Source organism: Catharus ustulatus, chromosome 2 (assembly GCF_009819885.2).
Source record: "Catharus ustulatus isolate bCatUst1 chromosome 2, bCatUst1.pri.v2, whole genome shotgun sequence".
Classification (NCBI taxonomy): Eukaryota; Metazoa; Chordata; class Aves; order Passeriformes; family Turdidae; genus Catharus; species Catharus ustulatus.
In genome coordinates this window covers 29,833,139-29,849,240 of record NC_046222.1, presented here as the reverse complement: position 1 = coordinate 29,849,240, position 16,102 = coordinate 29,833,139, and the positions used below count along the sequence as shown (strand labels likewise).

The window sequence follows — 16,102 nt, the reverse complement described above, 5'->3', positions numbered from 1 at the left end:
TAGCCTGGAAAAGAGAAGGGAAAGGAGAGGCAAGGTCTTTAGCCTGGTCTCCTAAGTAAATGAGGTCTATGAGGCCATGCTGCCAGTCAGTCCCTTTCCCAGTCAGATTTGACAAGAAATGGGATCTAGGTGCTGGTGCTGTTGCCTAAAAGAGTGGTGACAAGGAGGATAAAGAGGATGATTCAGCACTGGTTCAGGAGCCCAGAAAGGCTGGGAGCTCTCCAACCATGAAAATGTACAGCAATTACCTAGGCAATGCCCTGAGCAAATGGCTCCAGCTTTGAGTCCTGCTTGAGAGTTGCAGTTTGGATGAGAGAACTCCAGAGGCCCCTTTTTATGTGAACTTTTGTGTGAGCCTGTGTTTGCCACTTCACTGAGTTTGCCCAGCCAAGTGACCCAGCAGGAAACTGGAAACAAAAACAAGGGAAGAGGATCACATCCATTGCACCTGAACTTCAACTGAGGAGAACCTGGGATGCACACATGGACAGCTGCATGAAGGGACACACCTAAGAGAAGGCCATCCAGCAGCTGAGTTATGAGGAGTCTGCGTGGGCCCAGCTGCTGAGTGGCTGGAGTTACAGAATCTCAGAATTGTTAGGGTTGGAAGGAACCTCTGGTCATCCAGTCCAACCTCCCTGCCAAGACAGGGTCACCTAGAGCAGGTGACACAGGAATGCATCCACGCAGGTTTTGAATGTCTCCAGAGAGGGAGACTCCACAACTGCCCTGGGCAGCATGTTTGGTGCTCTGCCACCCTCAGCATAAAGAAGTTCTTCCTCGTGGAGGTGGAACTTCTTGTGGTTTAGTTCATAGACACAGGTCCTTGTCCTGCTGCTGAGCACCACTGACACCGTATCTGTGGTTGTGGCACACTGAGTCGGTGGCACTGGCGCAGGGCAAAGCACAGGGGAAGCAGGTCCCTTTGGGCCACATGACCCAAGCATCGGGTTCTGCCCTCCGGGAGCCACTGGGCCAGAGAGACCCGGCAGTGCTGGGGAAGCTCAAGCAGCGCCCTGAGCTGAAGCTGAGGCCGAGGCCAAGACCAGGGACGGAGCTGTGGCCGAGGCCACGACTGAAGTCAGGGCCAAAGCCACAGACAGTATCCAGGACCCACAGTCAGAGCCAGGAAGCAGAGCTAGACTCAGAACTAGACTGGGACTTAGAGCCAGACTCAGACTTACACGAGACTCGGTCGCAGCCCTCGGCCGAGGGCCCAGAGTGCGCTCCAGGCGCCGCCCGCGCTCCCGCCCTCCCCGCGCGCGCCTCGTGTCCGCGAATAACCCCCGGCCCGCCCCGCCGCTCTCCTGTCCCGCCGCAGCCAATCGGGAGCCGCGCCCCGCCCCGCCCCCCAGGCCCCGCCCCGCCGGGCCCCAGCCCCGCCCCCAGCAGCTGTTCCCCCAATCATTGGCCGGCGGTCCCGGCCCGTGTCACCGCCCACTCGCGGGTAACCTTTGCCTTAGTGCGCACAGGGCCCTGCCCCGCTGCCACCGCTACCCAATCGCAGGCGCGGCGGGGCGGGGCCGGCCGCGCCGCAGCCAATGGGCGCGCAGGGGGCCGCGCGCGGTGCGGGGGCCGCGGTGGCTGGTGCCGCTGCCGGGTTCGGGGCGCGACCGGCCGGCGGGGCGGCCGGCGGGAAAGATGGCGGTGGCGGGGTCCGGCTGGAGCTTGGCACGGCTGGCCGAGGCCCTGGGCTCTTCGGAGCAGGCGCTGCGCCTCATCCTTTCCATCCTCATGGGTAAGGCAGGGCAGGGGACGACGGGGCTGGCGCCCCGGGCGGGGCTCCGCTCCCGCCGCGGGAACGGGCGAGACCCCACCGCCGCGCTGCGCTGCGCGGGGGCCGGGGCCGGGGCCGGGCATTGCCTCGCCCGCGCGGAACCGCACCTGTGCTGGCGCCGGCGCGCCAGGCCACGTGTGCGCACCGAGCCGGCGGGCGACATCCCGCGGCCACCGGCACCGCCCGTCCCGCCTGGGCGGCTCGCGAAGTGCCCCGCAGCAGCCGCCCGGGGCGAGCCCCCGGCCTGCCCGGTACAGAGAGGGGCACGCCCCGTTTCCCCTCGGGAGGTCGGGGTGCGGTCCCGGCAGGCCGCCTGTGGAAGCGGGGTGAGGAGGAGCCCGGGGTGCCTGCGAAAGACCCCGGTTTGGATCCGTGTCCCGGGCACAGGAACTTTGCGATTGTCCCGTGAGTGCCCGGTGATGCGTATGCATCCGGTGCCCCGCGAGCGTGTATGCGGAGGGCTGTCCGTTCGGGAATCTCCGCTGCCCCTCAGGTGTTGCCCCGTCCGAGTGCAGGGCCGTTCCTGCCCGGGGACATCACCCGTGTCTGCCGCCGTGGTGGCACTGTGAAGGAGTGGCGTGTCATCAGGGCACTGCCAGGCAGGGTGGGCAAAACCTTCCAGCTCAGTGCCAGGAGAAGTGGGGTGATGTCCTGCGCTCCACCTGCAGCGCGAAGCGTGTTGCAAAACACGGAGCTTGCGCTTATGTAAACATGGGATACTTGAGTTCCATGCGAAATGGCTAAGGCAGGGCTGGAGTTGTGATGTGGGCTGGCGGTTGAGGGGGAGGTTGTAGCTCCCAAAACATTAATTCAAGTGTATGTATACATGTTATCTGTGTAAATCGCTGCAGATGCTCAGGGAAACTTTGGGTTGTGAAAGCATTTGGTGGTGTAGTCACCTAGTAGAAAGGAAATACAAGCTTTCCTCTGAACCTGAAAGTATATGAAGTGATACAGCCACTACTGTGTCATCTGTCAAAATAAAGTTACTTTGGCTGACAGTATTTTTAAAGGAAATGCAGGCAAGAAAAACTGTCACTTCATCACCATGGTCTGCACCAGACTTATTTCTGCCTGACTTAGCTTTTAATGTGTGAAATAAAACTGAGCAAAACATTCTTCTCGTAAAGAGTAGTTACATGATACTGAACTGTCTATCATTTGGAACCCAATGTAGAAGTTTGTTAAACCAAACTTCTATAAAGAGAAAAATGAAGTAGTAGGAAACACACAGGACGTGCACACAAGTCAGCATTAATTAGTGTAGCAGCTCCCCATTGCTTAACAAGAAAAGTCTTGCTTGCCTTTCTCCCATGTCTCTCTCTGGTCCTTTAATTGCGATATGACTGAATTTACTTGCTTGGCAGAAACCTAAACCAGAAAAAGCAGACAGTTCACTACGAGGCTGGTCACCCAGATCAACCAAGGGACCAGTCCAACAAGTACTGATGCAGAAAAGGTCCTAGAAAGCATGTGTGGAGGCAGCCACAGCAGAGAGATGGCTCTGCAGAATGCATGTTGATCATACTCTCCAAGTTGCTTCTTGCTAGCCGTAAGTTGGGACACAACATTGGGAGGGTGTTTCCTGCTCAGCATCTTATGAGTGAGCAGCACCACTTCTTTGAAATAACTAGCAGATAATTATTGTCCTAAAGATGATAAGAGCTGCCTGCTGCAGACAGTAGATTAAGGGAGACCCCTGTGTGCTGTTACAAATGTTTCATGTGTAGTGTTAACAGTAAGCCACCAAGACACCAGTGTCCCTTCCCAGGTAGACCACTATCTGTTTTGCATAGGATCTTTAGAATTTGTATTGAAATTCTGGGCATCAGGGTCTGGAAAACCACTCACATCTCTCCCTTGCATGCCTCAGATAGATAAACCAAACCAGGAGGCTGGAGCTGGACTTTTCCCTGTCCTTTCTTCCCTAGCTCAGTATCTTGTAATTAGATGCAGTAGAAAGCATAACTTCAGACAGAAGGCTTCAGGGCATGCAAAACAGCCTTGCCTGCAGTTTGGCACTCTTGCAGGTCATGTAGGTTGAAACACTCGAGCAGAGGGGACTGACTCCATCTCTACTGTTTAATGGATGGGTAAATACTGGGTGGTAAAGCATTATATGTATATCATTACTTTAAAAGGAAGGGCCAAACACTACTCCAGAGCAAGATGAGAGTGAGAGGAGTTCCTTAGCCCTGCACAAATAAATGTTCATTTAACTGTAGCTTAGTTTACAATTCTTATAATCTCATTGGTAATGCAATTAGTGCTGATAACCAGTTTAGAGGATGGCATGGGGTATAAATGAAAGGCATTTCTAAAAGCTGGAAGTGGCATTAGGACAAAAAAACTATGGCTTTTCCTTCACTTCTTCCATTTCAGGTGTTTACATAGATTCAGGAAGAAAACTATTTTTGTTGGCTGCAGCTAATACTGCTGAATTATTTCAGAACAAGGCCATGAGGGTGAAGCATGGTTTCAAAGATGGACTAAAAAGTTGTTGCTTATTTCTTACTCTGTGATGCAGTTTCCCGTCTACACTGTGCACTTTTACTGTGACAACAGTTTCTAGGGTTTCACTTGCAGAAGATCACCACAAACCAGTAAAAATAGTCTTCTGAAAAAGGAAGAATCACAAAGGACTTTTCGACTTCTTACATTAATTTCTGGAGAAAGCTGAATTATTGTTGAAAAAATTGTCTGTATTTACTGTCTTGATTCAGAATAAGTGTTCACTTAGAAATGATCTGAAATTGCCAGATGAGGTCATTTAAAACTATTGGCATTCTGAAATGACTGCAAAAAAAAATTAAATACAGGAGAGAACAAGAGAAGGAGAAAGGAGGAAGGAAGAACATTCAAGAACTAAAACTAGAGTAGTCCTAAAGAGCACCATGCTGTTTCAGTGAACAAGTAACGGCACATTGCTGAGCAAATTATGGGCATTTTAGTCACAGCTTTGTATTTAGATCAGAGACAGGTTTATACATGCTGCAGTTTTGAAGCAGAGAATACAGCTAGAAGAGTCCCTTACCTGGATTGTACAAGATGAAAACCTTACTGCAGACTTCCCCCATGTAAAAATTTGCATAGACAGCCTTTGAAGAAATTAATCTGCAATTTGACAGCAGTACCAACAGCAGGCACACCTGAAGCACAGTTCTGGACCTTGTCACAAGAAAAATTGTGCTACGTCAGTACACTAATGTCTGGCAATCATATGAGAATGTCTTTGAGAGAGGAACTCTAGCTTGCACTCTTCAGTAGGTCCAGGGCCCAGTGTTCCCAATAGAGCTGCTCCAGTGGTGTGAAGGAGATAACAGGGTTTCTGTGCTGCTGCTCCTGTCCTCACATGAGAGGGGACAGATTTCTTTCCTGCTGTCACTGCTCAAAGCGCAAGCCAGGATACAAGAGGCCTTATGGCACTGTGTATTTATTTAATACTTTATGTTGCTTATGTTTCTTCATGCCTGTATGATCCCAAAGAATTAAAGCTATTCATCTGACCATAATATTACACAATGCCTTGCAATCTACCTGCATAATATGGAGGGGGGCCAACATGCTATTTACAGCCCTGAGCCAGAAATGACCTGGCTGTTTTTCCCAGACCTGCCAGGAACAGCAGTGGGAAGTGTTCCTTCATCCATAGACATAGCAAGGACCTGCAGAAAGTAACACTTTCTTACTCAGTGAGTGCCAGAAACCTACTGCTTCACTTGCAAGTTGTCTTATCTCCTCCTCTTCTACCTCTCATCAATTTTTCTACATGCTCTGCTTCATGCTCCCTGCATCCTGAAGATTTTTAGGCTCAGTGAAGTTCTTCTTGTGGTCACCCAAAGCTGCTGGCTTATCCCAAATCAAGTTCCCAGGTGGTCAGCCAAGCAGGAATCTTACTGCAGAGCCTGTGAACAACTGATTCTGATGGGTAAGAGATGGGAAGAATTTTAAGAGGCAGCACTGTACTGTCATAAAGCCAGCCCTATCACAGAACACTCATGTGCTGCCTTGTTTAAACCCCTAACTTCAAATACATCTTATTCCTTAAATAATAAAAAAAAAAATAATAAAGGGACTTGAGTAATGCTACACACTGCCTGTGTCTACATTAGCAAGAAAATTGGTGCAGTAGGAGCAGACCTATAGAGCAGACTTGTCTGTGGGTTTTGAGCATTTGCTTTGGATTTATCTGAGTCAGGTCATACACACTGAGCACCCATTGATTGGAGTGTGCTTTCAGTTCAGTTTTGTGTGAAGAGAGCCCTGTTCTCATGCTTTGAGACTATTCTGTTATGCAAACTAAAGCACCATAAGTGGACTTTCAAGGTAAACTCCTGAGCTGAATTAAAACACTCATGTTTATGCACCCAGTGTTAAACAAGGTGTGGCACTTTTGCAGTGTTAGGAACAGAAAGGAATAACTTTGAAGTCAAAATTATTAGGTAAGGCTGATATTTAAAACAAAATTGAGACGATTGCCCTGCTGGATCTTAACAAAGATGGAGTTAAATGTTCAGCAAAAAGGAGAAGAGGAAACTAGAGGTACTGGCTTGAAGATGAGATAGAGCTAGTGCATATAAAAGTGGAAATAAAGGGAGCAGAGATGAAAAGAATGTTTCTGCTGTTCTTTTTACAGCTTTATCTCTGGAAAAAGAGAGTCATCTTAATCACCCAGTCCAAAAGATGGCAAACTTGACAGCACTATTTTTGCTTGGGATTAGAAGTTTTCTCCTGCCTAATCCACCTTCTTGATGATTTAACTTCTTTTGCTCAGTTAGATTTGCGTATCTGTGGACAGCCTGGGCTTTGTGCAGTGGCCCATTATTCTCCCAATTGGCTGTGGCCAAGAAGCTGAGCTTGTCCTTTTCTTCCATCTCTGTGGTTCTCTTAACCAGAGATCATCGTCTTGTTCCTGTGAAGTAAAAAAAATAAAAATCATCTCAGTTGCTAATTCCATTCTATAGAAAGTATGTCTAGAGGCAAAACCCAACCCTGTGTGCAGGCTGTTTTTCAGCTCCATGATGCGCAGAGAAGAATGAGTTTGGATCAGAGGCTCCCTGCTGTTTTCTTTCTCCAGGAGTCTTACAGCTGCCTTCCCACCTTGGTCCACTCTGCTTAGGGAGCTGTGAAAGAAGAGTTTGGCAGAATGGGAGCTGCTGGGCAGAGCCTCTTGGCAGCAAGGAGCAGGGACTCTTGTCCTGCTGCTCTGAAAGCAGCGAGCGTCCTGATGCTGGCACAGCCAAAGGTGACATCCAGCTTGCCAGAAGGCAACCACAACTCCAGAAGCTGCTGTGCTAATTTAGGCTGCTTCAGGGACATGGTAGTGGGGCAGGAGCATGTTATCAGCAGAAATTGTTACTTAATAAGAAGGTTGTATGAGTGTTCAAAAGGGCACAAGACACATCAGAATGGCCATTGCTATCTGGTACTGTTTAGGGGTTAAAGTTTGTATCTGCAACTGGCCCAGTTATCTCATTTATCATTATCTCATGCAGCAAAACTGTTGGTAAATTGCAGTCCAGAGTATTCACAAGTTACTCTGGATATCAGAAGAATTTAGGCTGATGTGACTTTTGAACTGGAACAACATCCACGTGCAAGGCTTTAAGTTCATAGTTTCTGAAAACATAGTGTGTATTATTAGTAACTCTCTATTTGCAAGGGTTCATAATTCTTTTTCCTTCAGAGCAGCATCAGTCAAACCATGACATGATCTCCTGCGTAGAACTAAAAAAGGAGCACGGCTGACAAGTGAGACAGGTCTCTGAAAGAGTAGGAACACTAGTTACATTATAGTATTCAGTCATACTTTAATTATGTCTGTAGAAATGGCTAGAGGGAAAAGAATTTGGTAGAAATTGATGGTTTTGCAAAATAGTAGTGATTTTTAAGAGAGTGGGAGACCCTTTAGAACGAAGGTTTAAAACCATGCATATTGATGAACGGCAATAAATTGTGCTTTGCCTGTATTTCTGATCTGATTTTCCTCTCTTTCCTCCACAGTAAAACAAAAGTTAAAGCTTTTTAACTTTTGATCTAATCTTATAGTAAAACTTCATATTTTTTACCACTTTCCATTTCTCAAAGCCAGTTCTTCCTATGTTTATTAAACTTCAGCAGGAAGATTGGCTCGTGAACAAAGAATCCCCATTCGTATGTTTCTGAGTAAAAGACCAATAGAAAATACTACTTTTTTTTTTTTTTCATGTGGATTGCTCTAATTCTTTGAGTTACTCCTGTATCTCCAGAGAGCCCATGTGATTAATTCTCTGCCAATTCCCTCTTTCCCCCTCAGCTGGTGTTTAGGGCAGCACTGGGGGGAGAATGGTGCAGAAGTGGGCTGTGTAAAAAACATGGAAGAGCAGGAAGGGTGAGGGATGGCTTGGATAAGGCATTTTGTAGGGGAGTTTGGAGCCACTGTTTTGGAAGGGAGAGCAGGCTGGATGTGCAGGAGAGAGGTTGCCAGGCTCTGGGAGTGGAGAGCTGTGGTATGTGGGGCTGGCCAGAAAGCAGCCTGTGGCATGGAAACCGGCATGGGACACAAAAGGAGGAAGGAACAGCAACAAGAGGCAGGGAAAACTGAAAGAGGAATGGCAGGAGGCTGAGGAAATGGAGAGCAGCAGCTTGATTTCAGGTGGCAGCAGGTACACATCTGGATGCAGTAGAACATGAGCCCAAAAAGATCTAAAAAAGAGCCCAAAAGTCCCCAACTCCAAGGTTCCCTCCCAAGGGATTTGCGGGGATGGAGAGGGCCTTAAAATGGCTCCAGCCTGTTAGCACTGCCAGATTGCCAGACATGTATTCAAATAACATGACAGTTTCTCATTTCCTCTCACAGTAGTGACTAGACTTGGCCTTGCTTACTGGAAGCCTTCCATCCGTCATACACTTCTCGGCAGAATGTGCATTTCATCACCTTTTATTACTGCTCCATATAAAACATGACCACCTCCTGCTACTACTACTCCATTAGTGCAGGTAGCAGAGCTCCTTCCACAGCTCCTTGTTTCAGCTAGGATGATAAGTAGTGTGCATGCCAGTATTGTGGTATGTGATGAATTTCCCCTTTTGTTGAGCAGGGCAAGAGAACACACAGGCTTGCAAAGTAGAGTAATAAAGTTACAAAATGCCGGAATTAAAGCGGCTTCTGGTATCCCAGTTCAACACTTTGTGCACATGGCTTTAGATACACTAATTGCAACGGTTCCTGTGCCACTGTGTATTAAGACACTACATTTTCTGTCTGCTATGTGGCAATGTTTATTGCATGCTTTGTGAAACTCACCTAGACAGCAGAATTTAATTGAATCCTGGTGTTCTGTGTGACGCTTCTCACTGTACTACCAGAGTGCTTCACAAATGTTTGCTTCTCACTTGAGCCACAGATGAATAATCTGGAGGCATTCCTAATTTAGACTAGGAGTTACCTCACAGAAAATGCAAGGAAAAAAACCCTTCCACTTTTCTTAGCTACTGCATATGAAATGCTTCTGACTGATTTTTTTTTCCAAAAATACCACATGCGTACTATTAGTGGATTTTAGTTACAGCTAAAACTGTGTACCCAGTAGTTCACAAATCAGATGCAAATGCGAAGTTGCAGGGTTAGAAAAGAGTATCTTAGTGGAGGTCACCTGAGGAGCTCTGAAATTAAAGCTGAAAGAACTCATTGAGTTGGGAGAGGGATTGAGGTTTTTTGAACATTGTAATGATATTAACCATAAAGTTTTGCCCTTCCCCCCACCCCTTTTTTTGTTTTTTCTGGATCTAGCTTCTTGCCATGTTCATTGTATTTGTCACAGAATTTGGAAATGAATCAGAGGCTAAAATGTGATTCATATATTTCACCATTATCCATCTCATATATTGAATGAGGCCAGAAACTGTAATCCTGTAATTTTTTGCACTTCAATGTCAGTTTTGCTATAATTATGTTTCTGTTAAAGTATTTTCTTCTGTACAAAGTAAATCATGTGGAGTCTGTCTCCCACGATGCAAATGCAGTATCAGGAATTGACACCATGCCCTGTGTTGATAATGTATCATGTAAAGTACATGTTCCTAATGACATGTTTGAGAAGGCTGTGGTTTGGTTCATGACAAATACTTGTCCAACCTTATTTGCAACTCTTCCTTTTTTTTTTTTTACCCCTCTCTACTCAGGATATCCTTTTGCCTTGTTCCAGCGCTATTTCCTCTTCCAGAAGGAGGCCTACCTCATTCATCTCTACAATGTGTTCACGGGACTCTCAATTGCTTACTTCAATTTTGGTAAGATGAGTTTGGGAGGAGAGAGCTGCCTGGCCCAGGGCATGATGCGATTTGGGAGGACCTGTAAATGTGATTTCTATTTCTTATCTTTCTCTTTCTTTTCCCTGCCCACAGGGATGCAGTTTTTTCATTCCCTGATATGTGTCCTAATCCAGTTCCTCATACTGAGACTAATGGGTCGCACAATCACTGCCGTCATCACCACATTCCTCTTTCAAATGGTAACCCCTCTTTCTTATTCCCTGGGTTTGTAGAAGGGAGGCCTCTGTTCAGTTTTGCACTTCACTGGGAACTGTGGGTGGAAAAGTGGAGGCAGATCAAAACCAGCTGGAGGCATTAGTTTGAATAACCCAAACAATGGTTTCTTTCAGATATACCTTATGGCTGGATATTACTTCACAGCCACAGAGAATTATGACATCAAGTGGACAATGCCACATTGTGTCTTGACACTTAAGTTGATTGGTGAGTGTCACCTCTCTTCTCTCTCTTGCACTCTGCAAGCTGTGCCCATCCCAGGGCTTCAAGTCACTGTTTCTCACCTCTAGGTCTGGCCATCGATTACTATGATGGAGGAAAAGATCCGGTGAGTTAGACACCATTTCTCCGTCATTCCATGCTGTCCCAGTGAGCTAGAGATCAGAAAATCAAGTTCAAAGGATGTGAGTTAGCAAGCTGCATTGCTAAGTAAAAGCCACAGCTGAGAGGGGAGCCTCTGTGAGTGTTTGAGGGCACTGAATTCTAGAGTGGAACAAAATAATTTGGAACAGAGACACTAGTAATTAGAGATGGACAGAAGTTGTTTCAGTTATGTCTGAATATTACTCTGCACCCTTCCAAATTCCCCACCATCTCCTTCCCCCCAACCTATTGCTTTAGATTCCCAATCCCTGATGCTCTGTGTTTTGTGGGTAGTGTACATTTAAATTGAATGCAGTCAGTACTGGATCTCAGTTCCTTTCCTTTGATTAGTCTTACCATGTCCTTGTCAATGGTTGCCTTTTACCATTTGTTAGAGTCCAGTTTTTAGCTCAGATGAAACAGAAGTTGCACAGCACAGTGTGTGGGAGAGGGCACTACATGTGCTGAAGTCCCTCAATCCTTCAAGGATTGCATTCTTCAAGTACAGTAATTTCACGACCATAAGGCGCACTGGACTAAAAGGTGCACCCCCCGGGAGTCGACAAATTTCACAACTTTGTAGATCATATAAGGCGCACCTTTTTTTTTTTGCAGTGAGGATCCGCCTCCGGCACCCCCTGCATGGTTGCTGGCCAAGGCCCCGCGGGTCCCTGGGCCCCTCTGTGCCTGGCAGCCGTGGCACCGCGGGCCCCCCTGCACCTGGCAGCCGCGGGGCCGCTCCCCGTCACAGCCTGGCACAGCTGTGGGGCACTCCCCCTCACGGCTTGCACTTCCGGGGTGGCTAATTTCTGAACTTTGTCTTGTATAAGACGCACCGAACTATAAGGCGCACTTCCGGATTTGGGCCAAAATTTTGGTCAAAAGGGTGCGCCTTATAGTTGTGAAATTACTGAACCTGCATTCCCCATCTCCTGTTTGATGCCTGAGAAAAGTCTGTAGCATCCACGGAATCCCTGCTGACTGCAGGAAAATGGGGTCAAGCTGCAACTTCCTGAACTGAACCCTAAGTATTTAAAGACAATTTTTGCATCAATAAGTAGGAATTGTAGTATGATAAGGTCTTGGGAGAGAAAATTAATTGCCATCAGGGACTGGAATAGCTTGGATACAGTGCTCCTACTATGCCTACTCTGCTACCAGGGACGCCTGTCAGTAGATCCCTTCCATAGGGATCTTCCAATAAGTTTGGAGCTTATTTGGGAATAGAGACCTGTGCAACTGGTCTCAACCATCCGATCTTGTTGCTGTTTGAAGGGGGTGGGGATAGAGAGGGCTGGGGAGAGGAATAGACATGAAGTACAAAGTGTGAAGTTCCATGACCATGGGGAGCAAGAGCTGAAACCAGTAAGGAGGCAGGGTGAGGACATAACATCCAGAGCTAGTATGAAACCCTTGGGATGATGTTAATGCCACTCCCTTTGGTGCAGGAGTTCCTGACCCCTGAGCAGCGGCGATTTGCTGTTCGGGGGGTTCCTACCTTGCTGGAGGTCTCAGGATTCTCCTATTTCTATGGTGCCTTCATGGTTGGGCCTCAGTTCTCCATGACAGACTATCAGAAACTGGCAAGGGGTGAGATGACTGACGTTCCAGGCCAGAGACCCAATAGGTAATACAAAGCTGCTTGGCTTCTCCCCTTCCTATGATCCTAGAATGCTGAATCCTCCACATTCCCTGCAGCAGACTGCCTTCTTACCTGGATACAGAATTACTGTGACCAGAAGTGATTTATGAGACAAGGTGGTCTTTCAAAAGTTGCTCATAACTCTGCTTAATGTCCCAGCATAGTTCCAGGGAATGAACATCAACAACCATGTGACATCTCTAGTACAGTCTCGGTTCCAGCCTGGTGATATTTGCATCCCAGCTTCCAAATGGAGGCACCTGTTGCAGTGGAATGTTTTGACTCCCTATCGCTGTCTCCCTTACCTCCTCCTCTCCACCTGTTTTTAAAACTAGGAATTTGACAGTCTTTTTTCCAAGGCATTTCTTTAACCTTCATATTTTTCTTTCTCAGTTTTGTGCCTGCTCTCAAGCGCCTGAGCCTGGGTCTCTTGTTTCTAGTAACCTACACCTTGTCAAGCCTGTACATCTCTGATGAATACCTCACCTCAGATGACTATATGGTATGTATTCACTTGGCCTTGTGGGGTGTGGAAGAATTCCACTTCTCTAGTGGGTACTGGATCTACAAGTATGAAATTATTTTATTTCTTTCTTTATTTTTGCCTCAACTTAAAAATAAGTGATAAGCTTTTCCACAGCTGATTTGGCCTTACTGCCTCTCCTGTGGATTCCATCTGATGCAGAATAGGTATGTGTTAAGCAGAACTGAAACAAATTAAAACTTTTACAAATAGATAATTGATTTTAAATGTTACCATTGGTATTTGAAACCTAACATATAGGTATTTTATGACTTTTTAATGACTTTCTGGTTAACCATTGTGTGCAAAGAATTTCACTAGAGTAACTTGTAAGGCTTACCGTAACCTTTGAGGCTCTTGGAAAACTCCTAACAAATAATTCCTACTGGTAGATTATCAGCAAGCATTTTGATTATGCTAATCCCAGAGTCTTTCCAAGCTCTTACCTATTTCAGTACAGCCAAATACTACCAAAGGAAGGAGAATGATGTGTAAGTTTGCATAAGCCTGGCAGCCCAGTCCATATGTTGCAACACATACATCAGGTTAAAACAAAAGATGGTGATGAAATCCCATTTACCTTGTGTCATTATGGCCACTCAACTCCAGGTTTTATTTTTATTCTGTTTCACTCTTATCTCTGCAGGAGAAACCTTTCTGGTTCCGTTGTGGTTACATATTGATCTGGGGCAAAATAATACTCTACAAATACGTAACTTGCTGGCTTGTTACGGTGAGTCTAGATGTCATTCCAAATGCAAAAGGCAAATGAATAAAGGTCCAAACTTCTTGGACTTAGTGCTAAATGGAAGAAATCCAAATGTCTGGAGATCAGTGCAGGTCAGTTCAGCTTGCTTTAAGTTAGCAAAGACTGGCTAACTAAAAGGCACTTTTTAATCCATTTGTTCCATCTCTAGTGATGCTCTGAACACAGTGAGAGTCAGCACTTCCTCAGCTCTACTTCTCCAGGAAAAAAAGGGCAATATTTTCATTTTACCTTTCTTGTGTATTTTTTGATAGGAAGGTGTCTGCATCCTTGTTGGTCTGGGGTACAATGGGAAAGACCAGAATGGAAAGCCTTTGTGGAATGCCTGTGCCAACATGAAGGTCTGGCTGTATGAGACAACACCTTTGTTCACAGGGACCATTGCTTCTTTCAACATCAACACCAATGCTTGGGTGGCCCGGTGAGCAGGACAAAATTCTCCTATAATGTGTCAGTTCTGTCAGCAGAACCAAGACCTTAGGCTAAGCAGGAGCATTAGAGGAAGAATCTGCCAGTTTTCAGTTTGGGTACCTTTTCCCATATTTTGCTGCTGTGCACTTAGAAACAGGTTATTGCGTTATTGGGTTACTGGGTTAGAGAGATCTTTTAATTCACCTTGAAGGGCAGTTCATTAATAGAGGCAAGCAGTTGATGGCAGCAGAGACTAGAATGGGACTACAGAGAGCCCTTGGGGCTGCCTGCCTGCTCAGCCAGCCACAGAGCTGCTCTGACAGCTGCTTCCTGCATCATGGCTCTTGGTGCACCCCACACCAAACTCAGATGGATTTTGGTTCAGCACTTGCTGCAACACACAGCTAAATTGTATGTAATGACCCCCTTCTCCCCCTTATAGTTGGGATTTCTTGAAGACTGTTTTGCCCTTGTCATGCTGTTCCTGCCATCACAGGGCATGCAAAGGCATTGGGTCTCCTGGGCCCTTCATCCCTGACACAGCCAGGGGAGGGCAAGTAATAACCTGGGAGTACTTTGTTTCTTTTCTGCTCTAGGTACATCTTCAAGCGCTTGAAGTTCCTGGGCAACAAACTGCTGTCTCAGGCACTGGCCCTGTTCTTCCTGGCCATTTGGCATGGGCTTCACTCTGGCTACCTGGTGTGCTTTCAGATGGAGTTGCTTATAGTCATCGTGGAAAGACAGGTGCGCTTTGTCTGACTCACCAGAATGGGGGGGCCTGTGTCAGTCTCTCCCCCTGAGTCTAGAAAGGGACACATTGAAGGCTTTACTTGCATTAAATATGAGAAATAGCTGCTCACTTTGGAATTGGTTTTCAAGCATGGCAGGGTTTTGTTCTCAAGAGTTCAGTAGGTTGCTGCCTTCTGCCTGGGCAAAGCATAAATATATTGCAAAAGCTGACAGGGAGAAAAGTGGAAAACCTGCCATATGAGCAGAGGGCAGCTGAAGTGCTTGGCAGCTGGAAAGACTGGAGGACAAACACATGAGCTGAATGCCTCTGTTAATCTCCTAGTACTGAGAGAACAATATTCCTTTTTAAAATGTGTTTTCTTAATTAAAACTTTGTCCACAACAGGGTATTTAGCTACTTTTTTAGATTAGCTGCTTACTAATACACATTTTACACAGCTGGATAGAGAACTTTAGCCCCAGGGCCTGCATATACAGCCACAGGACATCCAACTGTTGAGAATTCTGAGCTTTTTTCTTTAAACTAGGCCATGAACCTTGTTCGGGACAGTCCTCCCCTAAGCACTTTGGCCTCCATCACGGTCTTGCGGCCCATCTTCTATGTGCTGCAGCAGACTAACCACTGGATGTTTATGGGTTACTCCCTAGTGCCATTTTGCCTTTTCACCTGGGACAAATGGATGAAGGTATTTAGTAGCCACAAACATGACCCCACATGGTCAACTCTGTTCCCTCCAGCCCCTCCCCTGTGTTCTTGGCTTAAAGCTGGTTGCTGATCCCCAACCTTGCCTTTCTCTTTACAGGTGTACAGGTCTATTTATTTTTTCGGCCACGTGTTGTTCTTCACCTTACTGCTGGTGTTGCCTTACATTCGCAGATTAATTGTGCCACAAAAAGAAAAGCTAAAAAGAGCAGAATAACGGCCAAAAGGTAAGGCTGTATGAGGTAGAGACCAGGAGGTCAAGTAGGGTAGCAATGTTGCAGCCCAAGGTGAAAGGCAAACATCACATCAACCAAAGCAAATATAGGGCTCCTCTGTTTTTCAGATTGTGCCACCTGTGCATTCGTAGGAGTTGATTTAACACTCCGGAAGCAAAGCATCACCTGCCAAGTTTGCTGTGTTGAAGTATGACTATTTTTCAACGCAAGGAGGGGGAAGGAGAAAGCACAGGGTCAGAGACCCGAAAGGAGGGGATCTGAGCGAGCCTCCTTGAGACCTTCCACCTTCTGTCTGTTGCCTTATCTCTGCCGCCCTGCAGCCGGCACTCGTCTCTCCGCTGATACCAGATGATTGTACCACACTCACGGCAGGTGCTGCGTTGGATTGGAGCCGCCTTCTGA

At 46.8% G+C, this 16,102-nt stretch overlaps 1 protein-coding gene across 1 annotated transcript; it reads left to right on the top strand.

Annotated features, from left to right (window-relative positions):
* The first annotated feature begins 1,541 nt into the window (after positions 1-1,541).
* LPCAT3 (lysophosphatidylcholine acyltransferase 3) lies at positions 1,542-16,029 on the top strand. Its single transcript, XM_033052300.1, is given in 14 exon segments — positions 1,542-1,583; positions 1,585-1,738; positions 9,941-10,048; positions 10,163-10,269; positions 10,420-10,513; positions 10,597-10,634; positions 12,118-12,296; positions 12,705-12,813; positions 13,481-13,567; positions 13,855-14,021; positions 14,608-14,755; positions 15,289-15,447; positions 15,565-15,691; positions 15,808-16,029. Coding segments are annotated over 13 exon segments (1,509 nt in total). The 3' UTR covers positions 15,682-15,691; positions 15,808-16,029.
* Positions 16,030-16,102: the final 73 nt, after the last annotated feature.